This window comes from Ornithorhynchus anatinus, chromosome 5 (genome assembly GCF_004115215.2).
Source record: "Ornithorhynchus anatinus isolate Pmale09 chromosome 5, mOrnAna1.pri.v4, whole genome shotgun sequence".
Classification (NCBI taxonomy): domain Eukaryota; kingdom Metazoa; phylum Chordata; class Mammalia; order Monotremata; family Ornithorhynchidae; genus Ornithorhynchus; species Ornithorhynchus anatinus.
The window spans coordinates 960,732-978,690 of record NC_041732.1 but is presented as its reverse complement, the minus strand read 5'-3'; the positions used below and the strand labels follow the sequence as shown (position 1 = coordinate 978,690).

General features: G+C 65.4%; 2 protein-coding genes across 6 annotated transcripts; both read left to right on the top strand.

Annotated features, from left to right (window-relative positions):
* Positions 1-449: 449 nt before the first annotated feature.
* Positions 450-4,001, top strand: DMWD (DM1 locus, WD repeat containing). Of its 2 annotated transcripts, XM_029065239.2 has the most exons (4): positions 450-882; positions 1,025-1,207; positions 2,485-3,732; positions 3,833-4,001. In XM_029065239.2, the coding sequence occupies exons 1-4, from the start codon at positions 454-456 to the stop codon at positions 3,878-3,880; spliced, it is 1,908 nt and encodes a 635-aa protein (XP_028921072.1). In that variant the 5' UTR covers positions 450-453; the 3' UTR covers positions 3,881-4,001. The 2 variants fall into 2 exon arrangements, with proteins under 2 accessions (XP_028921072.1, XP_028921073.1); XM_029065240.1 differs by lacking the exon at positions 450-882 and having other exon boundaries at positions 1,125-1,207; positions 2,818-3,732.
* An 832-nt stretch (positions 4,002-4,833) lies between these two features.
* On the top strand, positions 4,834-17,477 carry LOC100084843 (myotonin-protein kinase-like). Of its 4 annotated transcripts, none has more exons than XM_039912236.1 (15): positions 4,834-5,211; positions 8,190-8,281; positions 8,445-8,528; positions 8,653-8,748; positions 8,902-9,050; positions 9,198-9,291; positions 9,454-9,654; positions 10,740-10,988; positions 13,253-13,338; positions 13,503-13,815; positions 15,436-15,575; positions 15,797-15,894; positions 16,114-16,160; positions 16,727-16,822; positions 17,210-17,477. In XM_039912236.1, the coding sequence occupies exons 1-15, from the start codon at positions 5,052-5,054 to the stop codon at positions 17,324-17,326; spliced, it is 2,022 nt and encodes a 673-aa protein (XP_039768170.1). In that variant the 5' UTR covers positions 4,834-5,051; the 3' UTR covers positions 17,327-17,477. The 4 variants fall into 4 exon arrangements, with proteins under 4 accessions (XP_039768170.1, XP_028921065.1, XP_028921066.1 ...); XM_029065232.2 differs by having other exon boundaries at positions 4,835-5,211; positions 10,740-11,003; XM_029065233.2 differs by lacking the exon at positions 16,727-16,822 and having other exon boundaries at positions 4,843-5,211; positions 10,740-11,003.
* The last annotated feature ends 482 nt before the right edge of the window (positions 17,478-17,959 follow it).

Here is a 17,959-nt window from a genome sequence, read left to right as displayed (position 1 = left end):
CCCCAGTTCCCTCATCTCTAAAATGGGGATGAAGACTGGGAGCCCCACGAGGGACAAACCTGATGACCTTGTATCCCTCCCAGCGTTTACGACGGTGTTTGGCACAGGGTAAGCGCTTAAGAAATGCCATCATCATCGTCATTATTATTATTAATATTAAGGATGAGGGGGTGGGGCGCGGGAGGATCGCGAGGAACTGTGGATGAGGGGGCCGGGCCGGGCCGGGCCGGGCCGGGCCGCCGTTGCCAAGGACCAGGGCTCCGTGCGCGGTTGCTAGGGAAACGTCACTCCGGCGTCGTCGCTAGGGGCGGCCCCCATCCCGGCGCCGGGCGAGCGGGCCCTTCCGGGGCGGAGCGGAGCGGGGCGGGCCGGGGGGGGCCGCTTCCGGCCGGAGGGGCGGCGGAGCTGGGCCGGGGGGGCGCCAGCGGGCGGCGGCGGCGGCGGGCGGGCAAGATGGCGGCGGGCGCGGAGGGCGGCGCGGGCCCCGGGGCGGCCCTGGGGGAGTGCCCCGAGATCAAGTCCCAGTTCCGCACCCGCGAGGGCTTCTACAAGCTGCTGCCGGGGGAGGGCTCCCGCCGGACCGCCCCGGCCCCCGCCCCCGCCCCCGGCCCCGCCCCCGGCCCCGCCCCGACCCCCGGCCCCGCCGCCGCCGCCGCCTCCTCCTCCTCCTCGCCCACCCCGCCCGCCGGCCCCGGCCCCGGCCCGGGCCCCGGCCCCGCCCTGCCCGCCGTCCGCCTGTCCCTCGTGCGGCTGGGCGAGCCCGACCCCGCGCCCCCGGGGGAACAGCCCCTGCCGCTCGCCGAACCCGGCGACCGCGTCTGCTTCAACCTGGGCCGCGAGCTCTACTTCTACCCGGGCTGCTGCCGCCGCGGGGGGCAGAGGGTACGGCCGCGGGGGGCCGGGGGGCCGGGGGCGGGCCCGCAGAGGAAGCCCGGGGAGAGGAAGGGGCCGCCGCCCGGGTCCCGGCCCCCCCCCCCCCCCCCGCGCCAGCCCTCACGCCCACACCCCTCTCCCTCCCCGCCAGCCCATCGACCTGAACAAGCCCATCGACAAGCGCATCTACAAGGGGACGCAGCCCACCTGTCATGACTTCAACCAGTTCACGGCGGCCACCGAGACCATCTCCCTGCTGGTGGGCTTCTCGGCCGGCCAGGTGCAGTACCTGGACCTCATCAAGAAGGAGACCAGCAAGCTGTTCAACGAGGAGGTGAGACCCCGGCCCACGCCCCGCCTCCCCCACCGCCGATCCCCTGCCTCCCGTTCGGGACCAGGCCTCGCTCAGATCCTCCGCGCTCGAGAGGCTGGGGGACCCCCACTTTTGGGAGAGGAGGTGAAACGGGCGGGAGGAGCCCCCGCAACCCGTAGCCTGATTCTTGCCGTCATCTGAAGGGGGGAGAGGGAAAGCTGAGTGAACCCCTCCCCACCGTGCCCTTTCCCCAGGGTGCTTCCCCCGTCCCGCCCCACAGTGGTTTCAAGTTCCCCATCCCCGCCGTGAGGCTTTGTGGCGGTGCCCAGCGCCCCCCATCAAATGGAGTCCAGGTCCAGCCCGGCCCCCCCATTCATTCATATTTATTGAGCGCTAACTGTGTGCAGAGCGCTGTAATAATAATAATAATAATGATGATGTTGGTATCTGTTAAGCGCTTACTACGTGCCGAGCACCGTTCTAAGCGCTGGGGTAGATACAGGGTGCTCAGGTTGTCCCACGTGAGGCTCACAGTTAATCCCCATTTTACAGAGGAGGGAACTGAGGCCCAGAGAAGTGAAGTGACTTGCCCACAATCACACAGCTGACAAGTGGCAGAGCCGGGATTCGAACCCATGACCTCTGACTCCCAAGCCCGGGGCCTCTTTCCACTGAGCCACGCTGCTTCTCCTAAGCGCTAGTAAGCTGCTGTACAGAGCGCTTGGGAGAGTATACTGTAACGATAAACTCAAATGCAAACATTTTTTACGAGAAGCAGCGTGGCTCAGTGGAAAGAGCCCGGACTTGGGAGTCAGAGGTCATGGGTTCTCATCCCGGCTCCACCGCATGTCAGGTGGGTGACTTTGGGCGAGTCACTTAACTTCTCTGTGCCTCGGTTACCTCATCTGTAAAATGGGGATTAAGACTGTGAGCCCCACGTGGGACAACCTGATCACCTTGTGTCCCCCCCCAGCGCTTAGAACAGTGTACATAGTAAGCGCTTAACAAATGCTATTATTACTATTATTATTACCCACGAGGAGCTTACAGTCTAGAAGTGCGGAGAGATATTAATATAAAGACATCGATTACAGATACGGACACGAGTGCTGTGGGGCTGGGAAGGCGGGGGGGGGGCGATGAATAAAGGGAGCCAGTCAGGGAGGGCGAGTCAGCAGAAGGGGGTGGGAGACGAGGAAGGGGAGAGGGCTTCAGTCAGGGAAGGCCTCTGGGAGGAGATGGGCCTGCAGGGAGGGTTCGAAGGGGCCCCACGCCGGTCCGTCCCTCTCCCTCGGCAGCGGCTGATCGACAAGACCAAGGTGACGTACCTCAAGTGGCTGCCGGCGCAGGAGAGCCTGTTCCTGGCCTCGCACGCCAGCGGCCACCTGTACCTGTACGACGTCGGCCGGGCCTGCGGCCCCGCCCCCCCCCAGTACAGCCTCCTGAAGCAGGGCGAGGGCTTCGCTGTCTACACGGCCAAGGGCAAGGGCCCGCGGAACCCGCTGGTCAAGTGGGCGGTGGGCGAGGGCCCCCTGAACGAGTTTGCCTTCTCGCCGGACGGGGGCCACCTGGCCTGCGTCAGCCAGGACGGCTGCCTGCGCGTCTTCCACTTCGACTCCATGCTGCTGCAGGGCCTGATGAAGAGCTACTTCGGGGGGCTGCTGTGCGTGTGCTGGAGCCCCGACGGGCGCTACGTGGTGACGGGCGGCGAGGACGACCTGGTCACCGTCTGGTCCTTCGCCGAGGGCCGGGTGGTGGCCCGTGGCCACGGCCACAAGTCGTGGGTCAACGCCGTGGCCTTCGACCCGTACACCTCGCGGGGCGAGGGGGCGGCGGAGGAAGAGGAGGAGCGGGAGCGGCAGGAAGAGGAGGACGAGGAGCGGGACGGCAGCGAGGACGAGCCGGGGGAGGAGCGGGAGGACCGGAGCGCCTCGGCCCGCCCGCCCGAGCCCGGCGGCCGCCGCGGCCCCGCGGTCACCTACCGTTTCGGCTCGGCCGGCCAGGATACCCAGTTCTGCCTGTGGGACCTGACCGAGGACGTGCTGTTCCCTCACCCGCCGCTGGCCCGCCCCCGCGCCCTGACCGGGCCCCTGCCCCGGCCCCTGCCCCTGCCCCGCTCGCTGTCCCGCTCCAACAGCCTCCCGCACCCGGCCGTGGGTGGGGCCGGCAAGGGGCCGGGCGCCGAGGCCGGGGCGGGGACGGCCGCGCTCAGCATCGGCCGCTTCGCCACGCTGACCCCGCAGGAGCGCGGGGACAAGGGGGCGGGGGCCGCCGACAGGGAGCACAAGCGCTACCACAGCCTGGGCAACATCAGCCGCGGCGGCGCCGACAAGGCCAACGGCCCCGCACCCCGCAGCCGGCTGGACCCCGCCAAGGTGCTGGGCACCGCCCTGTGCCCCCGCATTCACGAGGTGCCCCTGCTGGAGCCCCTCGTCTGCAAGAAGATCGCCCAGGAGCGGCTGACCGTGCTGCTCTTCCTGGAGGACTGCATCATCACCGCCTGCCAGGGCGGCCTCATCTGCACCTGGGCGAGGCCCGGCAAGGCCGTGAGTCCGGGCCGGGGTGGCGGGGGGTGGGGTGGGGGGGGGAGGCGGCGGGGCTCGGTCCCGTCCCCCCCGCGGCTCTAACCCCCGCCTCCCCCCGCAGGGCCTCTCCTCGCAGCCGGCCGGCTCCCCCAGCGGCACGGTGGTGTGAAGCGCCGGCCGCCCCCCGACGCGAACCACACTGACGGACGGAGGAAGCTTGGCCCGGCCCGCGCGGCGGCCCCGGCTCCCTCTCAGCCTGTCCCCCCCGCCCCCCCCCCCCCCCCCGTGCGCTTGGTCCCCACCCCCGCCCCACTATTGTGTCCGGTTTCCGAAGTGTTAAATATGGAACCGCTGTGAGTTCCCCTTATTTATACTAAAGTCCTGTTTTCACAGCCTCCGCCTGCTGCCTGGCCTGCTCCATCGCCATTCCAGCAGGCCCCGGGAGTTGGGGGTGGCGGGGGGGGGGGGGGGGAGGGGAGCAAGGAGAGTCCCGGTAACCTGTTCCTCCGGCGGGGGGCGCCGGGGGCAGCGGGGCAGTAAGTGGAGCCCGGAATGGCCCTGGGCCTCCCGACCGGCCCCCTTCACCTCCACCCCTAACCCACCCCGTGTGGGGCGGAATGTGCCAGCCTGAGCCCCAGGCGCACACGGACAGACACACACCGACCCCGCCCTCCGGCCCTGCTCCAAGAGGCTATTTTGGATGTGGGGGAAGCGGAGCGGGGGCAGGGTTCTGTCCGTGGGCCTCCTTGGTTCTACCCCCACCGGGCTGGGAGAAGAGGAGCGGGCCTCGACACAGCGCTGAGCTGTATAAACACGGCCGGGGGCCGCGAGGGGCGGGCGGAGGGGGGGGGGAAGCTCGGGCTAAATTTAACTGGAATTTCACCGCTGAGTCACGGGCGACAGCTGCCGCCCGCCCCTCCGGCCCCCCCCCCCCCCACCCCCCGATCCCCCCTCCGGCCCCTTGCCCTCAAGGGGTTGAAGCCACCGCCGGGACCCCGGGCCTTTCCAGCCAGCGGCCCGCCCGTCCGCCCGGCCGCCCTCCCGCCGCTGGCCCGGGGCCCGGCCCCCTGCCCCTACCGCGGGGGGTAGGGTCACCGCTCCGGCCCGTCGCCAAGGGGTTAAAGGAGGGGGCGGGGCGGAGGGCGGGAGAGGCCGAGTCCGGGGAGGCGGGCAGCCGGCCGGCCGACCGACCCACAGGGGCGACGGGCCGCGGGGCGTGGGGCAGGGGCCAGCCGAGGGCGCGTAGGCCCCTGAGGATGAGGAGGGGGCGGCCCGCTCTGTGAGGCCCCGGAGCGGGGCATGGCCCGGGCCCGGCCCTGAACGGCGCCCCCGGCCCGGCCATGTCGGCCGAGGTGCGGCTGAAGCGGCTGCAGGCGCTGGTCCTCGACCGCAGCTTCGTGGGGCTGGAGCCGCTGCTCGATCTGCTGCTGTGCGTCTACCACGAGCTGCGCACCTCGGCCTTGGCCCACGACAAGTACGTGCTGGAGTTCCTGCAGTGGGGTGAGTACCGGGGCCCGGGGCAGTGGGGGGGGGGGCGTCTGGGCTGGGGAGGGGGCCCACAGAGACCACCAACACCCGGGGGACAGACCGACACACACATACCGCCCCTCACCCCCGGGAGTAGGCTGACAGGTCCTTCCCCACCCCACCTCCTCCCTCTCGCCCCCATCGCGAGAGGCCCCGGAGGTCGGGACTGGGGAGGGGGCCCCACAGTGACACACACCCCCCCCCCACGACACACAAGCACACACACAGAGGCGGTCAGACCCTTTCTCACCGCACCTCCTCCCGCCCCCATGGAGAGAGGCCCCGGCGGCCGGTGGGTCAGCGGGGTCGGTCCCGGAGAGGGGCTTCCTTTGGCCTCTGAGCGGCGGGGCGGGGGGTCCCGGGCGGGGGGTCCCGGGCGGGGAGCGAGCTGCCGGGAGCCCGCCAGGCTGGGCAGGGCGGAAGGGCGGGCGGGGACCGAGTGTCCGGTACCTGGGTCCGCTCAGCCGCCCCGGCCGGGCCCGAAGCCGAGACGCAGCTCGGACTCTCCTGCGCACTTTGGGGGAGGGTCTCGCCTCGCTCCGGCCGCTCCCCCCCCCCCCCCTACCGGAGCCTGGGACTTCCCGGCCCCCCGACCCTGGAAATACCCTCCCGTACCCTTCGTACCCTCCCGCCTCCTGCCGACCCCCAGGGCTCGGACAGCGGCCGCCTCCCTCCCTCCCTCCCTCTCTCCCTCCTCTCCCATAAACTGTCCGGCCTCGGGGGCTCAGAGACCGGGAAAACGGGACGGACACACCGACCCTCCCCGGACGGCCAGACCCAAGCCCGGCGGGCGGGAGAGGGGTAGGAGTGAATCCGGAAAAGCTGGGCCCGGTCTCTGTCGGGCACGGGAAACTAGACCCGGAGCGGGACATTTGGAGGTGGAGGGAGTGGGGTGGGGGTGGGTGTACGTTTGTGTGTGCGTGTTGCGGGGGGACGTGGGACGGACAGGCCTCTGCCTCGCCGGGAGTGCCGTTTCTGGGACTCCGGTTGTCAGTGGGGTGGGGCGGGGGTCCAGCTCGGGCGTCAGGGCCCCGAGGCTGAGCCACGGGCCAGTTTCCTTAGGGACACTAACGGGGGCTGCCCCTGCGGCCCGGGCCTGGCTCTTCTCTTCCCTGAGCATTCTCTGCCGCCCTGGGACCCCCTCCCTTCCCCTCCCCTCCCCCCATTTCCATTCTCGGCACCAGTGGCCCCCGCACCTGCTCCCGGCGCCCGCTCCAGCCCCCTCCCCGCCCCCACCCCCCACGGCTGCCGCTGGGGGGGAGGGGGAGGGATGGAGGCCGGGCGGGAGGGAGGGAGGGAGGGACGGATGGATGGAGGGAAGGAGGGAGGGAGGCCGGGGTTGCGAGCCCAGGGTGGGGGGTCCGGGCTGGGCCTGGGGCGGGAGAGGGCGGCGGAGCGGGGAGATCCCGACTGTGCGGGGCCCCGGCGGGGTCTCCTGCTCGGGCCGGGCCGGCCTTGGCTTCGTGGGCGGCGGGAGGGGCTCCGGGCGGCAGCCGCGGCGGGAGGGGCAGGGGGAGGAAGGGAGGAAAAGAGGGAGGGAGGGAGGGAGGGAGGGAGGGAGGGGAAGGGGGGCAGCGGGGCCTTCTGCTGCCTTAAAAGGCCGCTTGGTTCCCGGCGCCTCGGGTCGGGTCGGCTCGGGCCCGCTCGGCCGGCTCGGCCCCCCGCTCCTCTTCCGCGGGCCCGGGCTCCGGCCCCTCTGCCGCGACCCCGCCCCGGCTCTGCTCAGCCCCGACCCAAGGTCGGCGGTGGTCCGACCCCCGACCCTCCGCGATACACACACGCACACGGACACACAAACACACACCATCACTCTGGGGGGTCTGCGGTCGGTCTGGCCGGTGACCAGGAAAGCAATGCGGCTTAGTGGATAGAGGCCGGGCCTGGGAGTCGGAAGGACCTGGGTTCTAATCCCGACTCGGCCACTTGTCTGCTGGGTGGCCTTGGGCAAGCCATTTCACTCCTCCGGGCCTCACTTCCTCCATCCGATTGAGACCGAGAGACCTATGTGGGACAGGGACTGTGTGCCATCCGCTTATCTGATTACCTACCCCAGAGCTTAGTACACTGCCTGGCACATAGTAAGAGCTTAGCAAATACCGTAATTATTATTATTACTGTCACGAACTGCCAGCAGGGATGGGGGGGTGGGGGTTGGAAGCAGAGAAGTGACGGGAGCGGGGCATCTCCTGGCCCTCGGCAGAGCTCACAGGTGTCTGGGGCCCAGGTCGGCAGCGTGGGCCAGAGACCGGGGACCGGGAACCGGGGGCCTGGAGGGAGGGGCTGGAGAGGGGCGGGCTGCCACCAGGGCTTTCCAGGACCCGGGTTCTAATTTCGACTCTGCCACTCGTCTGCTGTAACTTTGGGCGAGTCACTTCACTTCTCTAGGCTTCGGTTTCCTCATCGGGAAAATGGGGATTGAGACAGTGAAGCCCCATCTGAGACTGGGACTTTGTCCAACTTGATTAGCTTGTATCTACCCAAGCATTTAGTACAGTGCCTGGCACGTCGAAAGCGGTTCCAGTGCTTAGAACAGTGCTTGTCACATAGTAAGCGCTTAAGAAATACCATCTTTATTATGAATAATAACAAATAGCATAAAAAAGAGCTTTCACACACACGCCCCTCCCCCCAGAGACCACCTCTATAGCCCAGCTTAGACAAACACCACACAAACCTACGAGCCCTACAGACACCCCAGGGGTGGGCACCCCCAACTGATGTTCACACACAGTCAGGCCCACCGCTGCAAGCATGCACAAACACACACTCACACACACACACTCTCTCTATCACCCCCCAACACCCCGGGTGCTTCTGCCCTCGCTCCACCCCAGCCCCACCCACCTGGGCAGGGGTTTCCCACTGCCAAGGCGGAGCCGCGGGGCGGACCATTTTCGAGGGGCAGGAGGCCCCCCGGGACCTCGCCGTGAAACGCCAACCCGCCCCCGCAGCGGAGCCCATCGCTGCCAGGCTGAAGGAGCTCCAGCTAAGGAGGGAAGATTTTGAAATCCTCAAGGTCATCGGCCGAGGGGCCTTCAGTGAGGTGAGGGGCGGGGCCTTCGGCCAGGTGGGGGGGGGGGGGCTCGAGAGAAGGGCCGGGGCCCAGGTGAGGTGAGGGGCGGGGCCTGAGAAGGGTGAAGTCTTCCTCCGGTGAGGCGAGGGGACCGGCCTCATCCACACTGGCAAGCTTTGGGGCATCCTGGCAGGTGGCCGTGGTGAAGATGAAGCGGACTGGGCAGGTTTACGCCATGAAGATCATGAACAAGTGGGACATGCTGAAGCGCGGGGAGGTGAGGCTCAGCGCTGGGGGACCCCCGGAGCCGGGCGGGCGGCCACCGACCGAATCTCGGAGGCTCCGCAGGGTCCCGGGTGCCTACCTGGGGGCTCGACCCGTCCCCGGCGGCTCCCCTTCAGGTGTCGTGCTTCCGGGAGGAGCGAGATGTGCTGGTGAACGGGGACCCGCGCTGGATCACACAACTGCACTTCGCCTTTCAGGACGAAAACTACCTGGTGTGTGTGCGCGACGGGGAGGGGCGTGAGGGATCAGGAGGGAGGCTCTGTGTCCCCGTCCGGGGGACCGGTCTCTTTGTCTCCATCTCTGGGGGAGAGGAAAGGGATGGGTCTCCGAGGTCTCTGAGCCCGGCCTCCCGCTCCCTCCCGCAGTACCTGGTCATGGAGTACTACGTGGGCGGCGACCTGCTGACTCTGCTTAGCAAGTTCGGGGAGCGGATCCCCGCGGAGATGGCGCGTTTCTACTTAGCGGAGATGGTCCTGGCCATCGACTCGGTCCACCGACTGGGCTACGTGCACCGGTCCGGGGCCCGGGGCGGGGCCTGGAACGGGGAGGCTCGCACCGGCGGGGAGGCCGGGGCTCCAGGGGAGGGGAGAAGAGAGGGCAGGGGGCCGCGGGGAAGGAAGGGGGGACCGCTCGGGGGTCTCAGTGCCTTCTCGCCCCGCAGAGACATCAAGCCCGACAACATCCTGCTGGACCGCTGCGGGCACATCCGCCTGGCCGACTTCGGCTCTTGCCTCAAGCTGCGGGAGGACGGGACGGTGAGGGGCGGGGGGGTCTGTGCGGGGTGGGCGGGGGAAGGGGGAAGGGGGAAGGGGGAAGGGGGAAGGGGGGGCGCTCCAGGGGCCGGGGCGGGGGTCCTCCTCCGGGAGAGGGGCGGATCCTGGGAGGTCGCGGGGCGGAGCCTGAGCCCCCTCCCCTAGGTGAGCTCCGCGATCGCCGTGGGCACCCCGGATTACCTGTCCCCCGAGATCCTGCAGGCCGTGGGGGGCGGGGCCGCCGCCTACGGCCGCGAGTGCGACTGGTGGTCGCTGGGAGTCTTCGCCTACGAGATGTTCTTCGGGCAGACTCCCTTCTACGCCGAGTCCACGGCCGAAACCTACGGCAAAATCGTACACTTCCAGGTGGGTTTCCCCCGCCCCTTCCCGGGGAGACCTCGTCCCTTTCCGCCTTGCATTCATTCAGTCATATTTATGGAGCGCTTCCCGGGCGCAGAGCACTGTACTAAGCGCTTGGGAGAGTATCATACAACAATAAACAGACTCAATTTCCGCCCACAACCGGCTTACGGTCTTGGGAGGGGGGCGGGAGAGGCAGACGTCAGAAGAAGTGAAGAGGCATCAATATAAAAACGTAGAATTCTAGACCTATTCGGCTCTACCCAAGGGCCCGTTATTGGGTAGGGATCGTCTCTATTTGTTGCTGAATTGGACTTGAGAAGCAGCGGGGCTCAGCGGAGAGAGTGCACGGGCTTGGGAGTCAGGCCGGGGTCATGGGTTCGAATCCCGGCTCTGCCACTTGTCAGCTGTGTGACTGTGGGCGAGTCTCTTCACTTCTCTGTGCCTCAGTTCCCTCATCTGGAAAATGGGGATGAAGACTGTGAGCCCCACGGGGGACAACCTGATTCCCCCGTGTCTCCCCCCAGCGCTTGGAACAGTGCTCCGCACATAGTAAGCGCTTAACAAATACCCCCCGCTCTGCCACTTGTCAGCTGTGTGACTGTGGGCCAGTCCCTTCACTTCTCTGTGCCTCAGTTCCCTCATCTGGAAAATGGGGATGAAGACTGTGAGCCCCACGGGGGACAACCTGATTCCCCCGTGTCTCCCCCCAGCGCTTGGAACAGTGCTCCGCACATAGTAAGCGCTTAACAAATACCCCCCGCTCTGCCACTTGTCAGCTGTGTGACTGTGGGCCAGTCCCTTCACTTCTCTGTGCCTCAGTTCCCTCATCTGGAAAATGGGGATGAAGACTGTGAGCCCCACGGGGGACAACCTGATTCCCCCGTGTCTCCCCCCAGCGCTTGGAACAGTGCTCTGCACATAGTAAGCGCTTAACGAATACCAACATTATTATTATTATTATAAATAGGACCGAAGGAGGGAGCGAGGCGACCAGGGCGGGAAGGGGAGGCAGAGGCCGGGCCCGGGGAGGGGTGGGGGTCGGAGCAGGGGAGGAGGTGGGACCCCTCCCCGGCCTTTCCCTCCGTCAGGAGCACCTGTCGCTGCCGCGCCCGGAGCCCGGGGTGCCGGCGGAGGCGCGGGATCTCATCGAGCGGCTGCTGTGCCCGCGCGAGGCGCGGCTGGGCCGGCGAGGAGCGCTGGATTTCCGCGCCCACCCGTTCTTCGCGGGCCTGGACTGGGAGGGCCTCCGCGCCAGCGCCCCGCCCTTCGTGCCCGACTGCGCCCACCCCACCGACACCTCCAACTTCGACCTCGTCGACGACGCGCTCACTGACATGGTGAGCGGGGGCGGGGTACGTCGCTCTTTTCTTTGCATCCTCTTCCCGGCGGCGCCCCTCCGCTCCCGCTCCATTCGTTCACCACGGGTGATAATGGTGGTCCTCGTTCAGCCTTACTGGGTGCAGAGCACTGTTCTCAGCGCGGGGTGGTCCCTCGTGAGGCTCCCGGTCTTCATCCCCATTTTCCAGAGGAGGCCCAGAGAGGTGAAGTGACTTGCCCACGGTCACACAGCCGACAAGTGGCGGAGCCGGGATAAGAGTAACGATAATGTTGGTGTTTGTTAAGCGCTCACTATGTGCGGGGCACTGTTCTCAGCGCTGGGGTAGATGCAAGGTCATCAGGTTGTCCCACGAGCGGCTCACAGTCTTAATCCCCATTTTACAGATGAGGTCACTGAGGCACAGAGAAGTTAAGTGACTTGCCCACAGTCACACTGCAGACAAGTGGCAGAGCCGGGATTTGAACCCATGACTTCTGACTCCCAAACCCGTGCTCTTTCCACTGAGCCACGCTGCTTCTCTATGATAATGTTGGTATTAGTTAAGTGCTTCCTATGTGCGGAGCGCTGTTCTCAGCGCGGGGGGAGATACAGGGTCATCAGGTTGTCCCACGTGAGGCTCACAGTCTTCATCCCCATTTTCCAGATGAGGTAACTGAGGCACAGAGAAGCTAAGTGACTGGCCCACAGCTGACAGGGCCGGGATTCAAACCCATGACCTCTGGCTCCCAAGCCCGGGCTCTTTCCACCGAGCCATGCTGCTTTTCATTCGAACCCATGACCTCTGACTCCCCAGCCCAGGCTCTTTCCTCTGAGCCACGCTGCTTCTCTGCTTTATTGAGTATTTATTGAGCACTTACTAGATGCAGAGCACTGTACTAAGCACTTAGAATGGACAGTTCGGCCACAGATAGAGACAAGCTCTGCCCAATGACGGGCTCACAGTCTAATCGGGAGAGGCAGACGGACAAAAACAAGACAACATAATCACGATAAATAGAATTATTTGGGGGGGGTTTTAAATCATGATTACTATTCATTCATTCAATCGGACTGCTTCAGCGCTTACTGTGTGCAGAGCACTGTAGCTTCGTGGAAGGAGCCCGGGCTCGGGAGGCGGAGGATGCGGGTTCTAATCCCGGCGCTCCGCCGTTCGTCTGCTGTGTGACTTGGGGCGAGCCGCTTAATAATGGTGGCGTTTGTGAAGCGCTTACTCTGTGCAAAGCACTGTTCTAAGCGCGGGGGAGGATAGAAGGTGATCAGGTTATCCCACGTGGGGCTCACAGTCTTCATCCCCATTTTCCAGATGGGATAACTGAGGCCCAGAGAAGTGAAGTGGCTTGCCCAAAGTCACACAGCTGACAAGTGGTTGAGCTGGGATTCGAACCCATGACCTCTGACTCCCAAGCCCGGGCTCTTTCCACTGAGCCACACTGCTTCTTAAATTCTCTGGGCCTCAGTTCCCTCATCTGGAAAATGGGGATTAAGACCGGGAACCCCCACGCGGTTGGACAACCCCATTATCTTGTCTCTACCCCAGTGCTTAGGACAGTGCTTGGCACACAGTAAGCGCTTCACAAATACCATTATCGTTACTATTATTACTAAGCGCTAGGGAAAGTACAATAGAGCAATAGAGACGATCTCTGCCTACAACGATCTCACAGTCTAGAGTCTAGAGGTCACAGTCTAATGTCAGTATTATTACTGAGGGCTTATTGTGTGCAAAGCACTGTACTAAGCGCTCGGGAGAGTACACCAGAACATCAAACACATTTCCTGGCCCCGACGCACTCACATCCAGAGCCGAGCTCACAGTCTACAGGTGCTGGTTAAGCCCTTACTATGTGCCAGGCACAGAACCAAGGCCTGGGTAGATACAGAGTAATCAGGTTGGACATCGTCCCTGTCCCACGTGGAGCTCCCAGTCTTAAACCCCCTTTTGCCGACGAGGGAGCTGAGAGAACCGAAGTGATCTGTCCAGGGTCACAGAGCAGACCGGTGGCCGAGCGGGGATTAGAACCCAGGTCCTCCCGACCGCCAGGGCCGTGCTCTCTGCCCTAGGCCGCGCTGACCTTGGACTCTGGCCTCCGGAGCCGGGACCCCTCTGGCCTCCCCGCCCCTCCCCCGGCAAGAACGCGGGCTTCGGGCCTCCGGCCCACCCCGGCCCCGGCCCCCCTTTTTATGGGGACCTAAGGGCGGCCCCCACCCAGAGCTAGGAGGTTTGTTCTTGGCCGACCTTCAAGGCCTCTGCCTTGTCCCCAGGAGACGCTGTCGGACATGATGGAGGATTCGCCCCTCGGGGTCCATCTGCCATTCGTGGGGTTTTCCTACTCCTACGCGGCCTTCGAGTAAGAGCGGCCCGCGCCCCGCCCGCCCCCCCCCCCCGAACCGTTTCCGACTCCCGATCCTGCCGGAGCCCGGGGCTGCCCGTGTTGAGGGAAGCGGGAGCAGCGGTGGGGAAGCGGGGCGCGGGCGGGATCCGGGGTTCAGGATGTGGGACGGGCCCCCCCAGGGAGAGCCAGCCCCCGGGCCCGGCCAACCCCGTCCCTATGGAGCTGGACCCGCAGCCGCGCCCGCAACCAGAGCAGATGCCGCAGCCGCAATCGGAATCGCAACCGGAATCGCAGCCGCAACTAGAATCGCAGCCTCAATCGCAACCGGAATCGCAGCCGCAACCGCAACCGGAATCGCAACCGCAACCGGAATCGCAGCCGGAGCAGCAACCAGAATCCCCGCCGCAACCGGAATCGCCGCCAGAATCGCCACCACAACCAGAATCGCCACCGCAACCAGAATCGCAACCGGAGCCGCAGCCCCTGGGAGAGGTGGGGGAGAGGCTGCAGCCCATTTGGGGGACATTCACCTGGGAGAGGAAAGGGTCAATTAGAACCTCGCATTTGGGGGACGCCCCCCCTTCCCTTCCTTCCTCTTCCTCCTCTCTGCTCCCGACTCCTTTTTCTCCTCATCAGCACAAACAGCCAAATTTTTCATTTTTAATTCTTTTTTTTTGTTTGTTTTATTCACCCATTCAACATTCGTGAGAAGCAGCGTGGCCTAGGAGAAAGAGCACAGGGCCGGGAGTCGGAAGACCTGGATCCTAATCCAGGCTCCACCATTTGTCTGCTGTGTGACATTGATCAATGTCGCTTGACTTCTCTGTGCCTCAATCTCATCACCCGTAAAATGAGGGATTCAATAACTTTTCTCCCTGCCCCTTAGATCTTCATTTCCCCTCCACACCTCGCGTGGGACAGGGACTGTGTCCGGCATGATTATCTTATATTTATCCCAGGGCTTTGCACAAACTAAGTACTTAACAAAATACGACTCTTATTACCATCACATATTCATCTTTTTTATATCTGTGAATTATTATTATTATTATTATTATTTTGCTGTCTCCCCTGCGAGGCCATAAACTCCTTAAGGGTAGTTTGTACTGTATTCTACCCTCCTAAACTTTTAATCAATCAGTCATTAAGGACAATCATCCCAGGATGGAGCGCTACACACAGCAGTGTAGTTGATGCTCAGTAAACACTGTTCATTGTCCGATTGTTCTGGTCACTCGCTGTGTGCGGAGCAATATAGCGGGATTTCTGCTGAGTGAAGAGCTCCGAACCGGGGGTGCCTGCCGTAGGTAGAGCTCTGTACTGGGGTAACTGCTGTGAGTAGAGCTCTGCAGCTGGGTAGGTGGTGCGGGTAGAGCTCTGTAGCGGGGCCACTACTCTGTGCATGTCGTGTATCGTAACGAGGAGTCTTGGACTTGCTGCCTTTCATGCGCAGGACGCTGCATCAGGTACTTGCCTTGAGCAGGGCACCGTAGTGGATTTTCCTGCTGTGCCTAGGATGCTGCACTAGGCATCTACTAGGTACGGAGCACTGAATTGGCCTTTGGAAACGTGCCACTGAAGTGAGAAATCCAACGTGCCCAGGAGGACCTTCCAAAGGTCTTAATCTCCGTTTTACAGATGGGATTAGTGAGGCACAGATAGGTAAAGCAGTATCACCTAGTGGATGGAGCACGGGCCTGAGAGTCAGAAGGATGTGGGTTCTAATCCCGCTCTGCCACTTGTCTGATGTGCGACTTTGGACGAGTCGCTTAACCTCTCCGAGCCTCAGTTCCCTCATCTGTAAAACGGGGATTACCGACTGCAAGCACCTTGTGGGACAAGGACTGTGTTTAACCTGATTAACTTGTATCTACCCCAGTGCTTAGAACTGTGCTTGGCCCATAGCGCTTCACAAGTGCCATTCTTAAAAAAGGTGACTTGTCCAAGGTCACCCAGCAGACAAGCGACAGAGCCGGGTGGGGGGGGTTCTCTCCTCACCCTGGGTCTCCGGGATAGGCCGCGATGGTGGAGTTGGGAGGGGGATGGGGAAGAGGCTCGGTGCTCCGAGCCCCCCCCCTCGACCCGCCCGCGTCTGCGTGTGTTTGGAGGCAGGCTGAGGGGGAGCCGCAGGGGTCGGCCGAGGTGCGGGGGCTGCGGGAGCTGCAGGCCAAGCTGGAGGAGGAGATGCTCAGTCGGCAGAACCTCTACCGCGAGCTGGACGCCGTCCGCGAGGCCAACCAGACCTTCGCCAGGTGAGGACCCCCGCCCCCGGCCAGGACCTGACCCTTCCCCACTTCCCCCCCCCCCCCCCCCCCCAGCTGGTTCGCTCCCACCCACCTTTTGGGCTCGGGGCCTTTGACCCCGGGGCGGGCGGCCTGTAGCCTGGGGCCCGGCCTTCATTCGGTCGATCGTATTTACTGAGCGCTTACGGTGTGCAGAGCACTGTACTAAGCGCTGCCCCTCGCCCCCTCAGCCAGCTGCGCGAGGCGGAGAGCCGCAACGGGGAGCTGGAGGCGCAGGTGCGGCAGCTGCAGGAGCGCATGGAGGAGATGCGAGCCCAGGAGCGCCCAGGCAAGCGCCCCCCGGCCTGGGCGGGGGGGGGAGGGGGGCGGGAAGGGGCGGCGGGGCCGGGCCTGGGGAGGGGACGGGAGGGGAGGGGACGGGAGCGGAGGGGGCTGCGCTGGCTGCAGCATGTGGAGAGCACGGGCCGGGGCACGGCGTTCTTCTCCGCCCGCCCGGGTGTCCCTCTGTGTCCTTCGTCGCTCCTACCTTCCTCTCTTCTCCTTCCAGCTGCCTCAGGCCCCCCCACCCCCAGCACCCCGCAGCCGACCGCCCATGTAAGACCCTCTTCCTCCTCTTTTCCCATCCCCAACTCCGCCATCGGACCCCGGTTCCCTCCCCGCATCTCCCCCCCCACCGCCAGCTGCCCCCTCCCCGCCCAGAGCTCTTCATTCCCTCACCGCCCTAGCTCTCCCCAATTCCATCCCGCAGCTCCCCCCCAACCCCATCCCGCGGCTCTCCACCTCCTCGGCTTTCCAACCCCGCCCCGAGCTCTTCTCTCGTTCCCCCCGGCCCTGAACTCAACCCCATACCCGGAGCTCTTCCTCCGAGTTCTGAGCATTTCTGTCTCCGGCCCCGACCATTCGTCCCCCCCGGGCCCTGAGCTTTTCCCCAGCTGAGCTCTTCCCCCTCCAGCCCCGAGAACTTCGACCCGCGGCCTCTTCCTCTCCTCCCGCTCCCGAACTCTTCTTTTCCCCAACGGCGGTGGATGCCTCCCCTCCAGTCACGGGCGAAACCCGGGCCCCTCTGAGTGGAGGAGCGGCGGGGGTCCCCGGGGGCGGATGCGGGGCCGGGCGGGGGGCGCAGAGCTGCTGGATCGGGTCACCTGCCGTTCTCTCTCCAGCTAGATAGCTCCCCGCCTGCTCTGGGCCTGTCCACGCGGGTGGGGCCCTTGGGCCACCTCCGCCACCTCCACCACCGCCTGCGGCCCTTTGCCGGGGTATGTTGGCTGCCCACGCCCGGCCCACGCCTCTCGCCGGCCCAGCCTCTCCCTTCGCCTGCTGCCCGCCCACCCGCCCGCCCGTGCTTTGGTCTCTCTCTTCTCTTGCCACATTCTTCACTCCTCCCACCCACCCCACCCCTGGCGGAGGGAGGGGGCGACCGGAACCGGGAGGGGGCGGCCGGGGGGAGAGGGAGGAAGGGGGAAGTCTCAGGCCCCTCTTACGGGGGTAAGATGGGGTCTGGCCCGTGGGGCGAGGGAGCCGAGAGGGTCGGGGCATTCGGGGAGTGCAGGGCTGGGGGACGTCGACTTGGCGACCTAAAAATGAACTCGAGGCAAATAGGGCGGGGGGTCAGGGGTCAACCGTGCAGCCCGCTTTCTCCGCAGGTCCCTAGGAGTGGCCTTCCTGAGGAGACGGTCAGCCTGTTCGCCGCTGCCCTGGCTCCTGCCGCAGCCCTGGGCTGGGCCAGGCTGGTGGGGTCCCGCGGCTGCGCTGCGGCCTGACACCCCGCCCGGCCTTCCCCCCGCCGGGCCTGGGGAGGCCTCGGGCCCGCCCCCGCCCCCTGACCCTTAGGGCCTTGCCTCTGCCCTCTCCCCCTTCGCTCGTCCTCCCTCCCCTGGTCGGCTTGGGGAAGGGGTAGGGCGGCCCCGGATCCCTGCCCGAAACCCCCGGCTCCGTTCGGGGACCGGGCCCTCAGGCTTGAACCTCGTGATCCTGGCCGCCCCGCTGGCGGCCCAGGGGAGGGCGGAGTCGGTCGGGCTGAAATGGGCTTTCCTCGGGCTCGGTTCTGGGACTTTTGAGTGGTCCTGCTGCATCCTCCCAACCCCCTCCCCGGCCCCGGGCGTCCTCCCTCCACGCTCGCCCTGTCCCCACTCGCGCTCTCCCAGACCTCACACCAGACCTCCCCGCTGCGGTTTGGAAGTTACGGACCCCCCTTCCCTGCCCTTCCTCGGGGAGGGGGAGGGGGGGGAAACCCCACTACCCCTCCTTATTTATGCACTGCCCCCAGAGCCCAGTATTTATTGTGTCGTCCCACTCCTGGGCCTGCCCCCACCTCCAATAAACCCATCGTTCTCTATCTCGCTGTCCGGCCTCAAGGCGGGGGTGAGGAAGGCGGGGGGGGCGGGGGTCCGGTT

Bases quoted from the DNA above. Each gene is read 5' to 3' on its own strand.
- LOC100084843 (XM_029065232.2), top strand. From the start codon at position 5,052: ATGTCGGCCGAGGTGCGGCTGAAGCGGCTGCAGGCGCTGGTCCTCGAC. The intron at 5,212-8,189 runs GTGAGTACCGGG...CCGCCCCCGCAG, and splicing joins GCTGGAGTTCCTGCAGTGGG to CGGAGCCCATCGCTGCCAGG. The intron at 8,282-8,444 runs GTGAGGGGCGGG...GCATCCTGGCAG, and splicing joins GCCGAGGGGCCTTCAGTGAG to GTGGCCGTGGTGAAGATGAA.
- DMWD (XM_029065239.2), top strand. From the start codon at position 454: ATGGCGGCGGGCGCGGAGGGCGGCGCGGGCCCCGGGGCGGCCCTGGGG. The intron at 1,208-2,484 runs GTGAGACCCCGG...CTCCCTCGGCAG, and splicing joins GCAAGCTGTTCAACGAGGAG to CGGCTGATCGACAAGACCAA. The intron at 3,733-3,832 runs GTGAGTCCGGGC...CTCCCCCCGCAG, and splicing joins GGGCGAGGCCCGGCAAGGCC to GGCCTCTCCTCGCAGCCGGC.